At 46.5% G+C, this 19,605-nt stretch overlaps 1 protein-coding gene across 3 annotated transcripts in view; it reads right to left on the bottom strand.

Moving 5' to 3' along the window:
* Window positions 1-19,561, bottom strand: part of SASS6 (SAS-6 centriolar assembly protein) — a 52,872-nt gene extending 33,311 nt beyond the window's left edge. The window contains exons 1-4 of one of the 3 annotated variants that reach the window (XM_029062664.2): window positions 19,391-19,561; window positions 2,449-2,509; window positions 1,837-1,916; window positions 442-546 (exon numbers count right to left, since the gene is read on the bottom strand). In XM_029062664.2, the coding sequence (XP_028918497.1) occupies window positions 442-546; window positions 1,837-1,916; window positions 2,449-2,509; window positions 19,391-19,455 (311 nt within the window). In that variant the 5' untranslated portion in view covers window positions 19,456-19,561. The remainder of the gene's footprint in view (window positions 1-441; window positions 547-1,836; window positions 1,917-2,448; window positions 2,510-19,390) is intronic. The other 2 variants (XM_029062665.2, XM_029062662.2) reach the window with 2 other exon arrangements.
* Window positions 19,562-19,605: the final 44 nt, after the last annotated feature.

Genomic DNA, 19,605 nt, shown 5'->3' with positions numbered 1-19,605 from the left:
TACAAGAATTTCTGTCGAGTACAAACTTGTTTTCTAAAAAGTTTTCAAGGAGTGCAAACAAAACAAGATTTCTTTAAAAAGAAAATTAGCTCCTGTCTTCTTAGGAAGCCAATGAATATTACTTCAAATGATTTCCTTTCTTCCCCGGGAAAAATTCATCCCTTTTTGAATTCACACAGTCCGGGTTTCAAAACCACATTTCACAGATTTGACTCATGAAATATATCAGACAACCTAAATTATTTAATTCAAATGTTGCAAGGATGGGATACAGAATTAAATTTTAACTCTTTGAATTTAGAACTTTAGATTAAATTGAGTTCTATTTCAAAACAAAAATAGTCAGAGGTCCTCAATCTACATTGGAAATCTTCAGCTGCTACAAGAAACCTGATTTTCAAAGAATTTTATGCGCTTCTTTGGTGTTCACTTGTGGCTTACCTTGGGATTTCTTTGCCTTGCTCCTGAGTACATTGCTGAAGTAAATCTATAAACTTCTGTGGGAAAGCTGAGAAGTCTACCAGAAGATCCTGCTGGAATTTCAAACTGTGTAGCAGGACAGGAATTGGAAAAATAAACATTTTTGACAGTATAAGTCTTCTACAATATTCTGATGGCACTGCGAGTCTTACAACTCAAAACAAGATTAACATAATTAACTTTGCTTTCTCTGACTTTAACCTAACGCTGAAATTCTATAACCGTTTTTGCCCGGTATCTTAAACCAAATTGTAAAGATTCTAGTTTCTCAATTACATGGAAAACCCCTCTTCAAAATTTTTACTTCCAAACGAAATAGTATCACCACTAACTGAGACCTATTCAGCATCAACTGAGTTTGTGTATTCTAATTCCCTACTTATATGTTACTTTGTCTTCTGCTCTATCTTCTCTTCTGGGGTATTCTCTAGTCTTCCAATCTCTCTTTCCTTGTGTCCTCTTTCTCCTTTCCCCGTCATTTCCTGTATCACAATGTGTGATGTCCATATAGTGCTTATATGATTCCTTTATGAACACTTCCCCTCATGTGTGTTGGGTGTGCGGGGATCCCTGTGGGTGAATCTGCGGTATGCTATGCCTATTTGTGTATTTTTCTCACCGCATTTTTATGTTCTTTTTCCACATGTATATCTTCAAGTTTGTGAAGTATTTAGAGGAGCTTAATGTTTCATACAAGCATGGTCAGGGGTACAGGCGGTATCTGAAAGACCTCTGACTGCACTGCTTTTTATAATTTTTTTATGCATTTTTTATGTTCTGGGCTAGATATTGCGATCCCTGGGCTCCTTCACCCACCACAAGGCACTACATAAAAGCAGAAGCTCCCAGATTCCCTCCTGCTCCAACCACTGAGGTAAATGAAGTGACAACGGCTGCTTGGTTTCCTCATTTACCACCTCTGTACCCTTTCCCAGTGCTTAGTACGTCGCTCTGCACAGTAAGTGCTTAATAAATTCTATTCCTACTAAACTTGCTACATTGGCCTCAGGTTCTTCCATCACTTCAGTACTGGGTGCTACGCAGTTGTTCTGAGAATCGCAAGATCACCGAGTCAATCCTTACTGGCCCGGCTACTGGTCGACAGTGGCAGCTCCAAGTTCCCCATGCTTGCCTAACCATCTCTGCCAGGACTCCCTAGCTCCTCACGGCCCTGGGAGCTAGACATGGGGAACCAGTGACAGTGGCTTCCTGGTGCTCTTTCCTTCTGCTCCACTCCACATTCACATGGAGCCACAGGAGAATTACGGTATATACACATACCTGATTAACATTTTGATCTTAAAGCATTCCATTCAAAAAAAAGAACTGCATTACTCTGTTAAATCGGTAACTTACCTCTGAAAATCCTCCTCGGATATCGCAAGGTTATACAGGAAAAAGGGATCTGTATCATCAGTCAGCTGGATAACTAACTCCTAAAAGAGATTTTTAAAGTCATTTCAGTTTAGAAGTTTCCTCTACACTGAAGGCTTGTTGTGAGCAGGGGATGGGGTTGTACTGTACTCTCCCAAGTGCTTAGTACAGTGCTCTGCACATAGTAAGCAAGCGCTCCAAAAGTACCATCGACTGATTGATTTATGACTTCTTTTCCAGTTTCTGGGTTGAACTTACCTTCTCTTTGAAAAGAGAAATTTGTGAAACACTGGGATCAGATATTCCCTCCTAAAGGAGGCCCCACTGTAGTCCTTACTTATGCTGTATTTCATATACTGTACTGGGCTTTTTTCCTTCAAACTGGGTGAGCAGTTCCCCAACATTCATCCAACCATTCACGCACCCCATACTTGCAACTTGCTGTCAACACCAAAAGTTCAAATGAACAATGTGTGGATAAAAGAATCCTCACTTAGAAAAACTGACCTGGCCTGTGACAGTCAAATGGACATCGAGGGTCAGAAAAAGCAAACTTACATTATGTTATGCAGTAACATCAAACAAAATACTCACCTTCTTATGGACTGGATTTGAAACTGACTGCAGCTCAATACGCACTTGAACACTCTCTCTCCTGTTCAAAAGCAAAAGTCCAAATGTTAGAAACATTCGAATCTTTATTTAGGAGTGAGTTTGCACTAACCTCTGCAGAAGTACCCAAGTTCATTCATTCATTCATTCAATAGTATTTATTGAGTGCTTACTATGTGCAGAGCACTGGACTAAGCACTTGGAATGTACAAACTGGCAACAGATAGAGACAGTCCCTGCCCACTGACGGGCTTACAGTCTAATCGGGGGAGACAGACAAAAACAATAGCAATAAATGGAATCAAGGGGATGTACATCTCATTAAAACAATAGCAATAAATAGAATCAAGGTGATGTACATCTCATTAACAAAATAAATAGGATAATAAAAATATATACAAATGAGCGGACGAGCACAATGCTGAGGGGAGGGGAAGGGAGATGGGGAGGAGCAAAGGGAAATGGGGATAAAAGGGGGCTTAGCTGAGGGGAGGTGAAGGCAGGGGTAGAGAGGCAGCAGAGGGAGCAGAGGGAAAAGGGGAAGCTCAGTCTGGGACAGCCTCTTGGAGGAGGTGAGCTCTCAGTAGGGCTTTGAAGAAGGTAAGAGAGTTAGTTTGGTGGAGGTGAGGAGGGAGGGCGTTCCAGGACAGCGGAAGGACGTGGGCCAGGGGTCGATGGTGGGATAGGCGAGAACGGGGGACGGTGAGGGGGTGGACGGCAGAGGAGCGGAGCGTGCGGGGTGGGCAGTGGAAAGAGAGAAAGGAGGAGAGGTAGGAGGGGGCAAGGTGATGGAGAGCCTTGTAGCCTAGAGTGAGCAGCTTTTGTTTCGTGCGGAGGTTGATAGGCAGCCACTGGAGGTTTTTAAGAAGGGGAGTGACAGGCCCAGAGCGTTTCTGCAGCAAGATGAGCCGGGAAGCGGAATGTAGACTGGAGCGGGGAGAGACGGGAGGAAGGGAGATCAGAGAGAAGGCTGACACAATAATCCAGCCGGGATATTATGAGAGCCTGTACCAGTAAAATAGCCGTTCGGGTGGAGAGGAAAGGGCGGATCTTGGTGATATTGTAAAGGTGAGACCGGCAGGTCTCGGTGACGGATTGGATGTATGGGGTGAACGAGAGAGCCGAGTCAAAGATGACACTGAGGTTGCGTGCTTGAGAGACATGAAGGATGGTCGTACCATCCACGGTGATAGGGAAGTCAGGAAGAGGACAGGGCTTGGGAGGGAAGATAAGGAGCTCAGTTTTGGACATGTTGAGTTTTAGGCGGCGGGCAGAGATCCAGGTAGAGACATCCTGGAGGCAGGAGGAGATCCGAGCCTGAAGGAAGGGGGAGAGGACGGGGCAGAGATGTAGATCTGTGTGTCATCTGCATAGAGATGATACTTGAAGCTGTGAGAGTGAATGAGTTCACCAAGGGAGTGAGTGTAGATAGAGAGTTCTGTCTCAGCCTTCCCTGCTGCCTCATTCCCTCGAGACCTCTCACTTCTCATGGCTCCAGTTCAACCAGACTTACCTGCTCAGGGCTCTCCTCCCATACTAACTGGCTTACACTTCTGTCCTAACACTGAACGCTGGAGAGCAGACAGGTGGCTCGGGCTTGGGAAGAAGTGGTGGTATCTGTGGAATCTTGAGAGCTGGGGCAGATACGAGGTAATTGAACGTCCCTCAAACTGGACCTAATTAGACTCACTGTTGGTTTGTGGGACACACAAATATGTACAGAAACATCTCAGCATACACCCAACTGGGGACTTCAATGGGAAGCATTCAATCGTAATTACTGAGTGCTTACTGTGTGGCCTGGTGGATAAAGCAAGGGCCTGGGAGCCAGACCACTTGGGTTCTAACTTTGACTCTGCCATTTACCTGCTGTGTGGCCTTGGGCAAGTCCCTTTACTTCTCTGTGCCTGTTTCTCAACTACAGAAGGGGAGACGCTCCTCTTAGCGTTGCACCTGGAGAGCTTCCAGTACTCTAACAGTCTCAACTACAGGAGGGAGAGTCAAGCAGAGGCATTTCCATTCTTAGATTGGGAATGGCTAGCAAGTGGAAGGCAATCTACTCTAAGTCAAAACTCGCTTGTGCTGGACAGCAGCGGTATGGGAGAGAGTAGAGGGTGGAGACTCAAGTTTACTGCACGGAAGGAGTCAATGGTAAACCACTTCTGTATTTTTACCAAGAAAACTTTATGGATATATAACCAGAATGACTGCAGATGGAGGTGGGGCGTTCTCTGGGAGAGAAGTGTTCATGGTATCAGTATGGGTCAGAGACAACTCGACAGCAGAAGACAAAACAAGAAAAGGAGACTCAATACCTGTTCTCCCTCTTACTTGACTATGAGCCCTATGTGAGACAAGGACTGTGTCCAACCTAATTAACTTCTACCTACCCCGGTGTTCAAAACAGTGTTTGACACATAGTAAGCACTTAAATACCATAAAAAATTTTGCAGTGGAATTCTCACTAGGATGGATTTTTGAACGTGGAGGAGGTTACCGCTAGGTGTGAACATGTCCCAAATCCCAGAAGAACTTTCTGTCCTTAAAGTCAGTGTGTGCCCATGTGAATTGGGAAAATAAAAAAACAGATCGATCAATCAGTGGTATATACTGAGTGCTTACTATATGCAGAGCACGGTAATAAGTGCTTGGAAGAGAAGAATTCAAGAGAATTAGCAGATACACTCTCTGTCCATACAAGCTTTCAGTCTAGAGGGACTGAATAGAAATGTATTGTCCTCAGGTTAATTAATTCAGCCCCCTCCACAGAGAAGGCCCTCTCCAAGTTCATCAATTACCTCCTTCTTGCCAAATTTAACCAATTCTATTCCAACCTAATCCTCCTAGACCTCTCAGCAGTCTCTGACCATCTAACCTTGGTTTCGCTAACAGTGTGCTTTCCTGGTTCTCTTCCTACCTCTCTACCTTCTCCATCTTAGTCACCTTCATTGGGGGCGGGGGGTGGGGGGAGAGGAACTTTGCAGGAACTCCAAAGTCCTGGATCAGTCCTGGATCCCCTTCTGGATTCCATCTATATCTGTTCCTTTGGGGAACTTGCCCAACCCCATGGCTTCACCATTTCTATACTGTTGACTCCCAATCTACGTACCCAGCCCTGACCTCTCCCCTTCTCTTCAGTCTCACATTTCCTCCTGCCTTCGGGACACCTCTACTTGGATGACCCATGGACACCTCACACTTCACATGTGCAAAACAGAACTCATCTTCTCAAATCCTAACCTTCCTGCTTCCAACTTTCCCATCATCGTCCAACACGCCTCGCTAGCCCTTAAACCTTGGTACTAACCTTGACTCACCTCTCTCCTTCAGCTACATATTCAGGTATTCACCAAATCTCGTTGGCTTTATCAGCCTAAAGTCTCTAGAATCCACCCCTCCCTCTTTCCCTCCTGATTCAGACCACGACTACCCTGGTCCAAGCACTTATTTCCTGTTTCAACTGCTGAATCAGCCTTTTTGCTGACCTCCCAGCCCCCAGTTTCTCCCGGCTCCAGTACACGCTTCATCTTGCTGGCTGGATCAATTTTCTAAAAATTTGTAATGCACCTGCCTCTCCATTCCTCAAAATCATCCAATGGTTGCCCTTCCATCTCCACATCAGGAAGAAATAACTTTAAGGCACTCAATCAGCTCTCTTACCTATCCTCATCATGTCCCCTCAAAAAACAGTGTAGCCTAGTGGATATAACAAGGGCCTGGGAATCAGAAGGATCTGGGTTCTAATCTTGGTTCTGCCACTCGTCTGTTATGTGACCTTCGGTAAATCACTGAATTTCTCTGTGCCTCACCTCATCTGTAAAATGGGGATTAAGAGTGTGAGCTAACATGGGGCATGGACTGTGTCACACCTGATTATTTTGTATCTAACCCAGTGCTTAGAGCAGTGTCTGGCATGGAGTAAGTGCTAAACAAATGCTATTTAAAAAAAAAATTCCGATCTCCAAATCCAACCTATCTTCCCTTGACAAGCAAATCCATAGTAGAAGGAGCTTGGGCCTAAGAGTCAGAGGACCTGGGTTCTAATTCCTGCTCTGCCACTTACCTGCTGTGTGGCCTCGGGGAAGTCACTTAACTTCTCTGTGCCACAGTTCCCTCACCTACAAAATGGGGATTCAATAACTGTTTTCCCTTCTACTTAGACTGTGAGCCCCTTGTGGGACTGGATAAATTTGTATCAACCCCAGATCTTACGACAGTGTTTGGCACTTAGTAAGCACTTAGAAAAATTCCATTATTATTGTTCAACCCTGCCCTCTCCACTGAACTCAACTTCCTCGCTGCTGTGCCTCCTTCTATAATCACTCACTCACAACCCTGTATCACCTCTACAGTACATTTCCTCCCTCTTGTGCCTGAAATGTGGAACACTGCTGCAGAAATCCAGACATCAGGCCAACACTTTCCATCTGATACTCATCCTCATCTGCTATAACTCTGCCCCGTCTCTGCCCAACATTACTCTAACATTACTGACTCTCACGTCCACTGCCTGGACCAGCTGTTTCAGGTATTTAACTCCCTCCTCATACACCCTGTCCTCTCACCTCTGCACCAGCTCTTGTCCCTAAAGATCTTGCATCCTCTTTTTTATGGTATTTGTTAAGTGCTTACTATGTGCCATGCACCTTTCCTAAGTACTGGGGTAGATACACGCCCAGGTACAGTCCCCATCCCACAAGGGGCTCAAAGGTATTGAATCTCCATTTTTGTAGTTGAGGAAACTGAGGCACATAAGCTCATTCATTCATTCAATAGCATTTATTGAGCGCTTACTATGTGGAGAGCACTGTATTAAGCACTTGGAATGAACAATCGGCAACAGATAGAGACAGTCCCTGCCGTTTGACGGGATTACAATCTAATCGGGGGAGACGGACAGACAAGAACAATGGCAATAAATAGAGTCAAGGGGAAGAACATCTCGTAAAAACAATGGCAACTAAATAGAATCAAGGCGATGTACATTTCATTAACAAAATAAAGAGGGTAATGAAAATATATACAGTTGAGCAGACGAGTACAGTGCCGAGGGGATGGGAAGGGAGAGGGGGAGGAGCAGAGGGAAATGGGGGGAAAAGAGGGTTAAGCTGCGGAGAGATGAAGGGGGGTGCAGTAGAGGGAGTAGAGGGAGAAGGGGAGCTCAGTCTGGGAAGGCCTCTTGGAGGAGGTGACTTTTAAGTAGGGTTTTGAAGAGGGGAAGAGAATTAGTTTGGCGGAGGTGAGGAGAGAGGGCATTCCAGGACCGCGGGAGGATGTGGCCCAGGGGTCGACGGCGGGATAGGCGAGACCGAGGGATGGTGAGGAGGTGGGCGGCAGAGGAGCGTGCAGGGTGGGCAGTAGAAAGAGAGAAGGGAGGAGAGGTAGGAAGGGGCAAAGTGATGTAGTCTTGAAGCCTAGAGTGAGGAGTTTTTGTTTGAAGCGGAGGTTGATAGGCAACCACTGGAGGTGTTTAAGAAGGGGAGTTAATGACTTGCCCAAAGTTACACAGTTATAAAGAAGTTACAAAGTTACAAAGAAGGGGAGTTAAATGACTTGCCCAAAGTTACACAGCAGGCAGGTGGCACTGGGGTAGATATATAGCCAGATACAGTCCCCATCCCACATGGGGCTCAGAGGCATCGAATTCCCGTTTTACAGCTAAGGAAACTGAGGCACAGAGAAGCTAAATGACTTGCTCAAGGTTACCCAGCAGGCAGGTGGCAGAGTCAGCAACAAAACCTGGGTCCTCTGGCTCCCCGGCCCAAGCTTCATCCACTAAACCACATCCTTCATCAGTAAAACTGACTCCAACAATTTCCCTAAAATCTCCCATTTTTGAATGGCATTTGTTAAGCACTATTTGCCACGCACTGCACTAAGCGCTGGGGTAGATTCCAGATAGTCAGGTTCGACAGTCCCTGTCCCATATGGAGTTCATGGTATTAATCCCCACTTAACAGATAAGGTAACAGGCACAGAGATGTTGTGATTTGCCCCCCAAGTCACACAGCATACAGGTGGCAGAGCCGGGATTAGAACCCAGATCCTTCTGACTCCCAGGCCCGTGCTCTATTCGCTAGGCCACGCTGCTGTTCCTCTCGTCATCAATGGAATTTATTCCATGTCTACTAAGTACAGACCACTGTGCCAAACACTTTGGAGAGTTCAGCACAACAGGGTTCGGTGACCCGTTCCCTGCCCACAGTGAGTTTAGAGGGATAAAACACACATTAATATAAATCTAGTCCATTCATCTTCCTGCCCCTCATCAACTGTCCCACCCTTCCCACGAATATCTCATGAGATTTCCTGCCTCCTCAAAGTTTCTCCACCTGAGCTTCTGAATCCATCTCTTTTCACCATATTAAACCACTTTCCCCTTCCCTGACCACCCCCTTCAATCATTCACTAATAGCTCCTTCCCCACTGCTTTCAAACACACCCATGTCTCCGCTCTCCGAAAAAAACCCTCTCGACCCATGGCTCCCTTTGGTTAGCACCCCAACGCCTTTCTACCTTCCCTTTCCAAACTCCTGGAGTGAGTTGTTCACAACCTCTGCCTTCAATTCTCCTTGATCCCTATCCAATCTAGACCATAAGCTCACTGTAGGCTGACAGTAGGATCCGGTCTTTTTCTAAACTGAAAATACTTTGTGTAGGAAAAGTCTACCAACTCTGTTTTACTGTACTCTCTCAAGTGCTCTGCACACAATAGGCATTCAATAAATACCACTGATTGATTCTTCGAAACAATCACTCATGATCTATTTTATTATGAGGGGAAAGGAACATCCTACTGAAAACAGGATGTCCTTTGGCTACTTTTGAAGTATGGAAAGAGTTCGCCTTGAGCCATTCACACTCTTTCATCAGTCCTCCTGAGCCCAGTGACACCCGTTCTGAGATGGCTGGTTGGTAAAATGAGTGCAGTTGTGGTCACAGAATCTCTCAGTGTTCAACAATTTGACTGTTTCATGGTGAGGACTATTTACTGGAGACAGCCACAGAAGATAATTATTGTGAATCACTTCAGAAAATCTGAACAGTGGTAAAATAAACCACAATTATATATATTGCTTAAAAAACCTTTGAGATCTTCAGCAAAAAACCAAACATTCCACAAAGTCATAGAACAGTGAGTCCACTGCTCTAAGATGGTCCCTTAACTGAAGTGATCAACTTCACTGCCCTGGCAAGTAACCCTCCAAACGGGTAAGGCAAGGGAGTACCTGGCCCAGGGCCAAGGGTTGGCCTATACTACAGCTCCCTTTTCTCTCCCCGTCAGTTTCCTAGAATTATCTCTTTATAAAGTCAACCACTGAATTCTCTAAACTCTTTGCACTTGCAATTCTGACAATTACCCCACTTTCTACCATTTACATCTTTGCAAAGTAAGTTTTTCCCCCCTTAGAAAAGAGCTTCTAAAAACAAAATGTACTTTAAGGTTGAGTGAACACTGCTAGTCTCAGTCAGTTGCCAGGTACCTTAAATTAGTCTTCACTCTAATTGACAAACATGTTTTGTGACAGGTTAAGCAAATAAGGGAAATTTCTAATTGGAAAAAGCATGGGCCTGGGAGTCAGGGGAGCTGGGTTCTAATTCCAGCTCCTTGACTTGTCTCCTGTATGACCTTACGCAAGCCACTTAATTTATCTGTGCCTCAGTACCCCACCTCACTGTAAGCCCTAGATGGAAGAGGGACTGTGCAAACTGATTACCTTGAATCTACGCCAGCGCTTAGTACAGTACCTGCGTCAGTGTGAGTACTTAACAAATATAAATAAAAATAAAAAAATTAAATGTGGCATAGACGCTTTAAAGTAGCTCAGGCAGTTGTCAGGATATGGGGCACTCATTTTCATAGTGCGAAAAGGCTCCTTGAAATACTTTTCAAGGTTAACACAAACAAGTAATTTTGGTCTTTTCTGATAAAGACATGCTACCTCTCTCCCTCCATTCCCAATTCATGATTCATTTCTTCCAGAAAGTCCATCCATCTTCAACCACCTAGAGATCCTCCTAGAACTGTTTCAGTTGTTATTTATCCTCATCCTTTTTCCTTTGAGTGAAACAATCTCTCTCTCTGCCATTTGGGACTATGTACCTTGTCTGTCTTAAAGTCATGTTTCGACCACGAAGAGCAATTACTTAAAATAATCCTACCACAGCACTGGGTCAAACAGCTACATAGACTGTGAGCCCCATATGGGACATGGATTGTGTCTGTCGTGATTATTTTGTACTACCACAGTCCTCAGTAGAATGTTTGACACACCGTAAACTGTTAAATACCATAATAACAATTATTATCTAGCAAAAAATAGGGGGAAAATGGCACAAACCTGGAGGTGAAAACGGACTTGTTTATGTCTGAGTTAATGAATGCATTCAGCAGCCTATCCTAATGGATATAGCATGGGCTTGGGAGTCAGAGAACCTGGGTCTAATCCTGGCTCCACCACTTGTCCCTTAGATGGCCTTGGGCAAGTCACTTCTCTTCTCTGTGCCTCAACTACCTCATCTGTAAAATGGGGATTAAGACTGTGAGCTCCATGTGAAACACGGGCTCTAACCTGATTAGTTTGGATCTACGCCAGCACTGCGAAAGTTCCAAAATTGTAAGTAGCTGTAAGTCGGCAACTACAGAACTACTATTTCAATACTATACTTATTGAGCAAAGCCGTGATGTCAGCCACCTCTAGGATTTTAAGCAGCCTGGCATAATGGATAAAGCAAGGGCCCGGGAGTCAGAAGATCATGGATTCTAATCCTGGTTCTGCCAATTGTCTACTGTGTGACCTTAGGCAAATCACTTAACTTCTCTGTGCCTCATTTTGCTCATCTGTAAAATGGGAAGCTAGACTGTGAGCCCCACATGGGACAGGGACTGTGTTCAACCCAATTTGCTTGTAACCACCCCTGTGTTTAGTACAGTGCACATAGTAAGCACTGTACCATAATTATCATTGTTATTATTATTTTAAGGCACAAAGGAGAGAAAAAATGGTAGAATAATCTCAGGTTGATTGTGGATATGTTCATCAGCAATGCTCCAGAGTTAACTCAGTGTGCCTAGTGAGTCTGCATTTTTTTTTTCACAACTAGAATTAGGGAAGCAGCATGGCCTAGTGGAAAGATCACAGGCTTTGGAGTCAGGACCTGGGTTCTAATTCCAGCTCCACCACTTGTCTGTGTGACCTGGGGCACAACGCTTAACTTCCCTGGGCCTCAATTTCCTCATCTACAAAATGGGGATTAAATCCTACTCCTATTTGGACTGGGAGCCCCATTTGGGACTAGGACTGTTCAACAACTAGAATATCTTGTCTCTAACCTAGCTCTTAGTTCAGTGCTCAGCACATAGAAAGTGCTCAACAAAGTCCATTCGTAAAACGTGTTTAAAAATTCATACTAATAAGATTAAAGTAGAACTAAACTGTGATAAGTCATAGTTAATACTGCAACGCTTTAATCATAGACTTATTCTTTCTAACATTTTATCCTAAAGGTATAACATTTTAAGAATTCTTTCAACGTATGAATGATATAATTCCTATGCCTTCTCAACCAATGAATAGTTGAAATTTACTAACCAATCTAATTTCTTCCTACCAATGATGATGAGACATTGTCCGAGAAGGTACCTACCAAGGCCATCATACTAAAATTGTTCAAAAAGGCCTTGAACACGGCCACGGGACACAGGATTTTGAGAGGAAATATAATTACAACAGCATTTCAGTATATTTCAGTTTCTCTTCAAGATTCAATCATCCACTGTTCAGATAAATTATAGCATTTTTTTTTCCCAGTTTTAGCTGAAGTCATTCCTAAAGTGGGACTTTTTTGAAGTATTGTCTGTGATTTAGGAGCTAATATGGGCAGGTTGTAATCACATACTGCACCCATTCTTCCTGCCAGCCATCTCACTGTGTGGACTGCCTTCCATCCTCTTCACCCCAAGGTAACAGTCCTCTCAAAGGTCACTAACGAGCTCTTTCTTGCCAAATCCAATGGCCTCTATTCCATCCTAATCCTCCTCGACCTCTCAGATGCCTTCAACCCCCTTCGTCAGGAAACACTATCCAACCTCGGCTTCCCTGAAACTGTCCTCTCCTGGTTCTCCTCCTCTCTCTCTCTCTCTAGCCGCTCCTTCTCAGTCTCTTTCCCAGGCCTCTCCTCTGCCTCCACCCCCGGGATCCCCTTCTATTCTCCATCTGGAAAGAGCCTGGGCTTCGGAGTCAGAGGTCATGGGTTCGATTCCTGGCTCTGCCACTTGTCAGCTGTGTGACTGTGGGCAAGTCACTTAACTTCTCTGTGCCTCAGTTACCTCATCTGTAAAATGGGGATTAACTGTGAGCCTCACGTGGGACAACCTGATTACCCTGTAACTACCCCAGCGCTTAGAACAGTGCTCGGCACGTGGTAAGCGCTTAACAAATACCAACATTATTATCTACACCCATGCTCCCATAAGCTTCAACTACCATCTCTATAATAATAATTATGATATTTGTTAAGCACTTTCTATGTGCTAGACACTGTACTAAGTGCCAGAGTGGATACAAACAAGTCGGTTTAGATGCACTCCCTGTCCCACATAGGGCTCACAGTCTTAATTCCCATTTTACCGATAAGGTACTGAGGCACACAAGTGCAGTGACTTTCCCAAGGCCACACAGCAGACAAGTGGAAGAGCCAGGATTGGAGCCCATGACCTCCTGACTCCCAAGCTCGTGCTCTATCCACTACGCTGCTCTTTTTGGCTCTAGGTCAATGATACCCAAATGTACATATAATAATAATAATGTTGGTATTTGTTAAGCGCTTACTATGTGTACAGCACTGTTCTAAGTGCTGGGGTAGACACAGGGTAATCAGTTTGTCCCACATGAGGCTCACAATCTTCACCCCCATTTTACAGATGAGGTAACTGAGGCACAGAGAAGTGACTTGTCCACCGTCACACAACTGACAAGCGGAGGAGCCAGCATTCAAACCCATGACCTCTGACTCCCAAGCCCGTGCTCTTTCCACTGAGCCACGCTGCTATCCTCCCCGATCTCTCTCTCTCTCTCTCTCTCTCTCTCTCTCTCTCCAGTCTCACATTTCCTCCTACTTTCAAGACGTCTCTACTTGGATGTCCTCCCATCACCTCAAACTTAACATGTCTAAAACAGAGCTTCTTATCTTCCCACCCAAACCCTGTCCTCCCCCCGACTTTCCCATCACTCTAGACAGCAATGCCATCCTTCCTGTCTCACAAGCCCATAACTTTGGTGTTATCCTTGACTCCACTCTCTCACTCAACCCACATATTGAATCACTAGATCCTGTTGGTCCCATCTTCACAACATCGCTAAAATCCACCCTTTCCTCTACCATCCAAACTGTGACATTAATACAGTTATTTATAATAATGATGGTATTTGTTATGAGCTTACTATGTACCAGGCCCTGAACTAAGCACTGGGGAGAATACAAACAATTCGAGTTGAATGCAGTCCCTAGCCTACCCTGATTACTATATTAGCCTCCTTGCTGATCTCGGGCTAACTTTCTCCCTGTACCTCCATCTCATCTATCTCGCTGCCGACCTCTAGCCCACATCCTGCCTCTGATCTTGAACACCCTCCTTCCTCATATCCGACGGACAATCACTCCCATCCGCCTTCAAAACCTTACTCAAGGCACATTTCCTCCAAGTGGCCTCTTCTCCCACTCCCTTTGGCATCACCCTGACATGCTCCCTTTATTCCTCCCATCTTCCAGCCCCACCACACTTATATACATATTTGTGATTTATTTATATTAATGTCTGACTCTCCCTCCAGACTTGGTTGTGGACGGGGAATTTGTTATATGTTAGTACAGTGCTCTGTGTAGGGTAAGTGCTCAATAAATATGATTGACTGTTGAGTAGAGGGAAACCAGGAAAGGGTATGGATGGTTCCTCTCAATCCATCACCACTACTGCATAAATAACTCAAGCTCATGTCCTGTTGATGGTGGACCAATCTCTTAACTGTCGCTGTGTGAGCAAGACTTACTCAGAAGAAAGGGACCCAAAAAGGTTCCTGCACTGCATTTTCTTGGGCACAGTTGCTGGGATGCAAGATATCCGCTCTCAGAGTCACTCACGGCTCATGGATAACAGTCTCACAATTGACGGTCATTCGACCCCCTCCTTCAAAGCCTTACTGAAGGCTCACCTCCTCCAGGCCTTCCCAACCTAAGCCCCCCTTTTCCTCAGCTCCCCCTCACCTCCCATCGCCAACTCCCTCCCTTATACTTGTGTGTGTATGTTTGTACCTATAATTCTATTTATTCATCAGTGCTTGTTTACTTGTACTGTACTATGCGCTTGGGAAAATACAACACAACAATATGACAAGCATTGTCTGCCCACAACAAGCTTACAGTCTACGGGAGCCGAGGAACAATGACAATAATACTTGTGGCTTTTGTTAAATGCTTTCTGTGTCAAGCTTGGTGCTACATATTGAGGAAGATTCAACCCCATCAGATCAGACCCAATCCCTGCCCCACGTGGGCATCACAGTTTAAAAGGGAGGGAGAACAAAAACCCAATCCCCATTTTCGAGATGAGGTAACGGAGGCACAGACACGCTAAGCAACTTGCCTAAATTCACACAGCGGGCAAGTGGTGGGGTCAAGAACCCAGGTCCCCTAATTCCCAGGCCTGTGTTCTTGCCACTAGGTCCCACCATTTCTAAACTAGCGGTCCAGCTCCACCATCCTGGTTGTTGTGGGCAAGGAATGTGCCTGCTAACTCTTTTGTACGGTAGTTTCTCGAGCTCTTAATCCAGCACGCTGCACCTAAAAATAATGATGGCATTTATTAAGTGCTTCCTATGTGCCGAGCACTGTTCTAAGCACTGGGGTAGATACAAGGTAATCACGTTGTCCCACTTGGGGCTCTCGGTCTTAGAGCAGCAGCGTGGTTCAGTGGAAAGAGCACGGGCTGGGGAGTCAGGGTTCAAATCCCGGCTGCGCCACTTGTCAGCTATGTGACTTTGGGCAGGTCACTTAACTTCTCTGTGCCTCAGTTGCCTCATCTGTAAAATGGGCATGCAGACAATGAGCCCCACGCGGGACAACCTGGTCACCTTGTATCCTCCCCAGTGCTTAGAACACTGCTGTGCACATAGTAAGTGCTTAACAAATGCCATTATTATGTTATTAATCTAAGTGCTCAATAAATACCACTGACTGCTGGACAATCCGGTGGCTGTTCGTGTCCAGTTCTGCAGTACAGCCGGTGATGTAGGAGCTGATGTGGTGCAGTCCCTGCAGGCTTGTGACCCTCCACACCCTTGCCTGCCCTTGGGGCGGCCCGGGCCTGGGGCGGGGCCCTGCTGGACACCCTGATCTGCAGGCTGGTTGTTGGGGTGGGTCCCGCTGGGGCTGGAGGGGCGGGGACCAGGATCCCAACCGCATCCAGAGAACCAGTCCGGCCCAGTGAAAAGAGCCTGGTCCTGGGAGTCTGAGGACCTGACTTACAGTAATAACAACAACGACGGTATTTCTTAAGTGCTTACTATGTGCCAAGCACCGTTCTAAGCGCTGGGGTGAATACAAGGCAATCAGGTTGTCCCACGTGGAGCGCACAGTCTTAATCCCCATTGTAATGTTAATGTTGGTATTTGTTAAGCGCTTACTATGTGCCGAGCACTGTTCTAAGCGCTGGGGTAGACATAGGGGAATCAGGTTGTCCCACGTGGGGCTCACAGTCTTAATCCCCATTTTACAGATGAGGGAACTGAGGCACAGAGAAGTTAAGTGACTTGCCCACAGTCACACAGCCGACAAGTGGCAGAGCTGGGATTCGAACTCATGAGCCCTGACTCCAAAGCCCGTGCTCTTTCCACTGAGCCACGCTGCTTCTCACAGTTGTACAGTTGAGGGAACCGAGGCACAGTTCCAGCTACGCCACACACCTGCCTTGTGACTCTGGGCAAGTCGCTTCGCTTCTCTGCATCTGTTTCCTCAACTGCAAAATGGGGACTGCAACTGTGAGCTCCATGTGGCACAACCTAAATACCCTCCGCCACTTGTCTGCTGTGTGACCTCGGGCAAGCCGCTTCCCTTCTCTGTGCCTCAATTACCTCATCTGTAAAATGGGGATTAAAACTGGGAGTCCCACATGGGATAACCTGACTAGCCTGTACCTAGCCCAGGGCACAGAACAGTGGTCAGCATATAGTTAGCACTTAACAAAAACCCCTATTACTATGGGGGTTCAATAGCGGTGCTCCCTCTTACTTAGACTGTGGGACCTGTATCTTGAATTCACTCATTCATTCAATCACATTTATTGAGTGCTTACTGTGTGCACAGCTCTGTGCTATGCACTTGGAAAGTACAACGGGCTCACAGTCTAGAAAGGGGGAGACAGATATCAAAACACGTAAACAGGCATCAACATAAATAAAATTAAAAATATATACACGCCTCACCTCCCTTCTCTCCTTCTCCAGCCCAGCCTGCACAAGCCACTCCTCTGCCAACGCTAACCTCCTCACTGACCCCGTTTGCACCTGTCCTACCATCGACCCCTGGCCCACGTTCTCCCGCTGTCCTGGAATGCCCTCCCTCCCCACCGCCAAACTCTCTTCCCCTCTTCAAAGCCCTACTGAGCAGTCACCTCCTCCAGGAGGCCTTCCCAGACAAAGCCCCCCTTTTCCTCTGCTCCTCTTCCCCTCCCCATCGCCCCTACTCACTCCCTCTCTTCTACCCCCCACCCTCCCCACAGCACTTGTATCTATGTACATATTTATTATTCTCTTTATTTTCTTAATGATGTGCATATATCTATAATTCTATTTATATTGACGCTATTGATGCCTGTCTACTTGTTTTGTTTTGCTGTCTGTCTCCCCCCTTCTTGATTGTGAGCCCATTGTTGGGTAGGGATTGTCTCTATTTGTTGCTGAATTGTGCTTTCTAAGCACTTAGCACAGGGCTTTGCACACATTAAGCGCTCAATAAATATGACTGAATGAATGAATATAAATAGAATAATAAATGTGCACACATATACACAAGTGCTGTGGGGTGGGAGGGGCGGGTAGAGCAAAGGGAGGGAGTCAGGGCGAGAGGGAGCAGAGGAAAAGGGGGGCTCAGTCTAGGAAGGCCTATCTACCCCAGCCCTTAGTACAGAGTCTGACACACGGAAAGTGCCTACCAAATACCCCAATGATCATTATGGCTATAATTATAACAATGATGGCATTTGTTAAGCACTTACTATGTGCCAAGCACTGTTCTAAGCGCTGTACAGAGAAGGTTTTCAGGCTGTCCCACGTGGGACTCCCAGTCTGTATGCCCTTTTCCAGATGAGGGAACTGAGGCCCAGAGAAGTGAAGCGACTTGCCCCAAGTCTCATAGCTGACAAGTGGCAGAGTGGGATTCAAACCCATGACCTCTGACTCCCAAGCCCCTGCTCTTTCCACTAAGCCATGCTGCTTCTCTACCCCAGCCCTTAGTACAGGGAATCAGAGGTCGTGAGTTCTAATCGCCTTGATTCTATTTATTTGCTACTGTTTTAATGAGATGTTCATCCCCTTGATTCTATTTATTGAAATTGTTCTTGTCTGTCTGTCTCCCCCCGATTAGACTGTAAGCCTGTCAAAGGCCAGGGACTGTCTCTATCTGTTACCGATTTGTACATTCCAAGTGCTTAGTACAGTGCTCTGCACATAGTAAGTGCTCAATAAATACTATTGAATGAATGAATAATCCCGACTCCACCACTTGTCTGCTGTGTGACCACGGGCAAGTCACTTCTCTGGGCCTTGGTTCCCTCATCTGTAAAATGGGGATGAAGCCCGTGAGCCCCACGTGAGCGTTTCTGTAGGAAGATTATCCGGGAAGCGGAATGAAGAATAGACTGGAGCGGGGAGAGACAGGAGGAAGGGAGATCAGAGAGGAGGGAAGGAAGGGAGGTTGACACAATAAAACAGTTTAGACTGTGAGCCCGTCACTGGGCAGGGATGGTCTCTATCTGTTGCCCAGTTGTCCATTCCAAGTGCTTAGTCCAGTGCTCTGCACATAGTAAGTGCTCAATAAATACTATTAAATGAATGAATGAATGTGAACCGGTCACTGGGCAGTGCTGGTCTCTGTGGCCAAACTGTCCATTCCAAGCGCTCAGTCCAGTGCTCTGCACATAATAAGCACTCAATAAATACTACTGAATGAATGTGAGCCCATCATTGGGCAGGGTTGGTCTCTCTCTGTGGCCCAACTGTCCATTCCCAGCGCTCAGTCCAGTGCTCTGCACACAGTAAGCGCTCCATCAATACGACGGAATGAATGAATTGTGAGCCCGTCGTTGGGCAGGACTGGTCTCTCTGTGGCCCAACTGCCCATTCCAAGCGCTCAGTTCAGTGTTCTGCACCTAGTAAGCGCTCAGTCAATACGACTGAATGAATGTGAGCCGGTCATTGGGCAGGACTGGTCTCTCTCTATTGCCCAACTGTCCATTCCAAGCGCTTAGTCCAGTGCTCTGCACAGAGTAAGCGCCCAATAAATACTATTAAATAACTGAATGAATGTGAGCCCGTCATTGGGCAAGGCTGGTCTCTCTCTGTTGCCCAAGTGTCCATTCCAAGCGCTCAGTCCAGGGCTCTGCCCAGTGTAAGCGCTCCATCAATAGGATTGAATGAACTGTCCATTCCGAGCGCTCAGTCCAGGGCTCTGCACCTAGGAAGCGCTCCATCAATACGACGGAAGGAATGAATGCGAGGCCGTCATTAGGCAGGGCTGGTGTCTCTCTCCTGGGCCCAACCGTGCATTCCAAGCGCTGAGCCCGGCGGCGCCCCATCCCTAGGGCGGAACGGAGGCGCCATGTTGGTCCTCGGCCAACGGCCGTGAGGGAGTCCGGGGCGCGGGGCTCACCTCTCCTCGCAGTCCTTGCACTTCACCTGCAGCGGGACGAGCTCCCGGAAGAGAAGCTGGTTCATGGCGGGCGGGCGGCCGCTCCTCGGGCCGGCCCCGGCGGCCTGGAGGCTGGAGACGGCGGAGAAGGCCGCGGAGGGGCGGACGGGACGCGGGGCTTGGACCGCGCGGGCCGCCGTAGACGCCTCGCCGCCTGACCTTTGACCCTCCTTCCT

Source organism: Ornithorhynchus anatinus, chromosome 4 (genome assembly GCF_004115215.2).
Source record: "Ornithorhynchus anatinus isolate Pmale09 chromosome 4, mOrnAna1.pri.v4, whole genome shotgun sequence".
NCBI lineage: Eukaryota > Metazoa > Chordata > Mammalia > Monotremata > Ornithorhynchidae > Ornithorhynchus > Ornithorhynchus anatinus.
The sequence above is the reverse complement of the archived record's forward strand: the minus strand, read 5'-3'. Positions and strand labels throughout refer to the sequence as shown.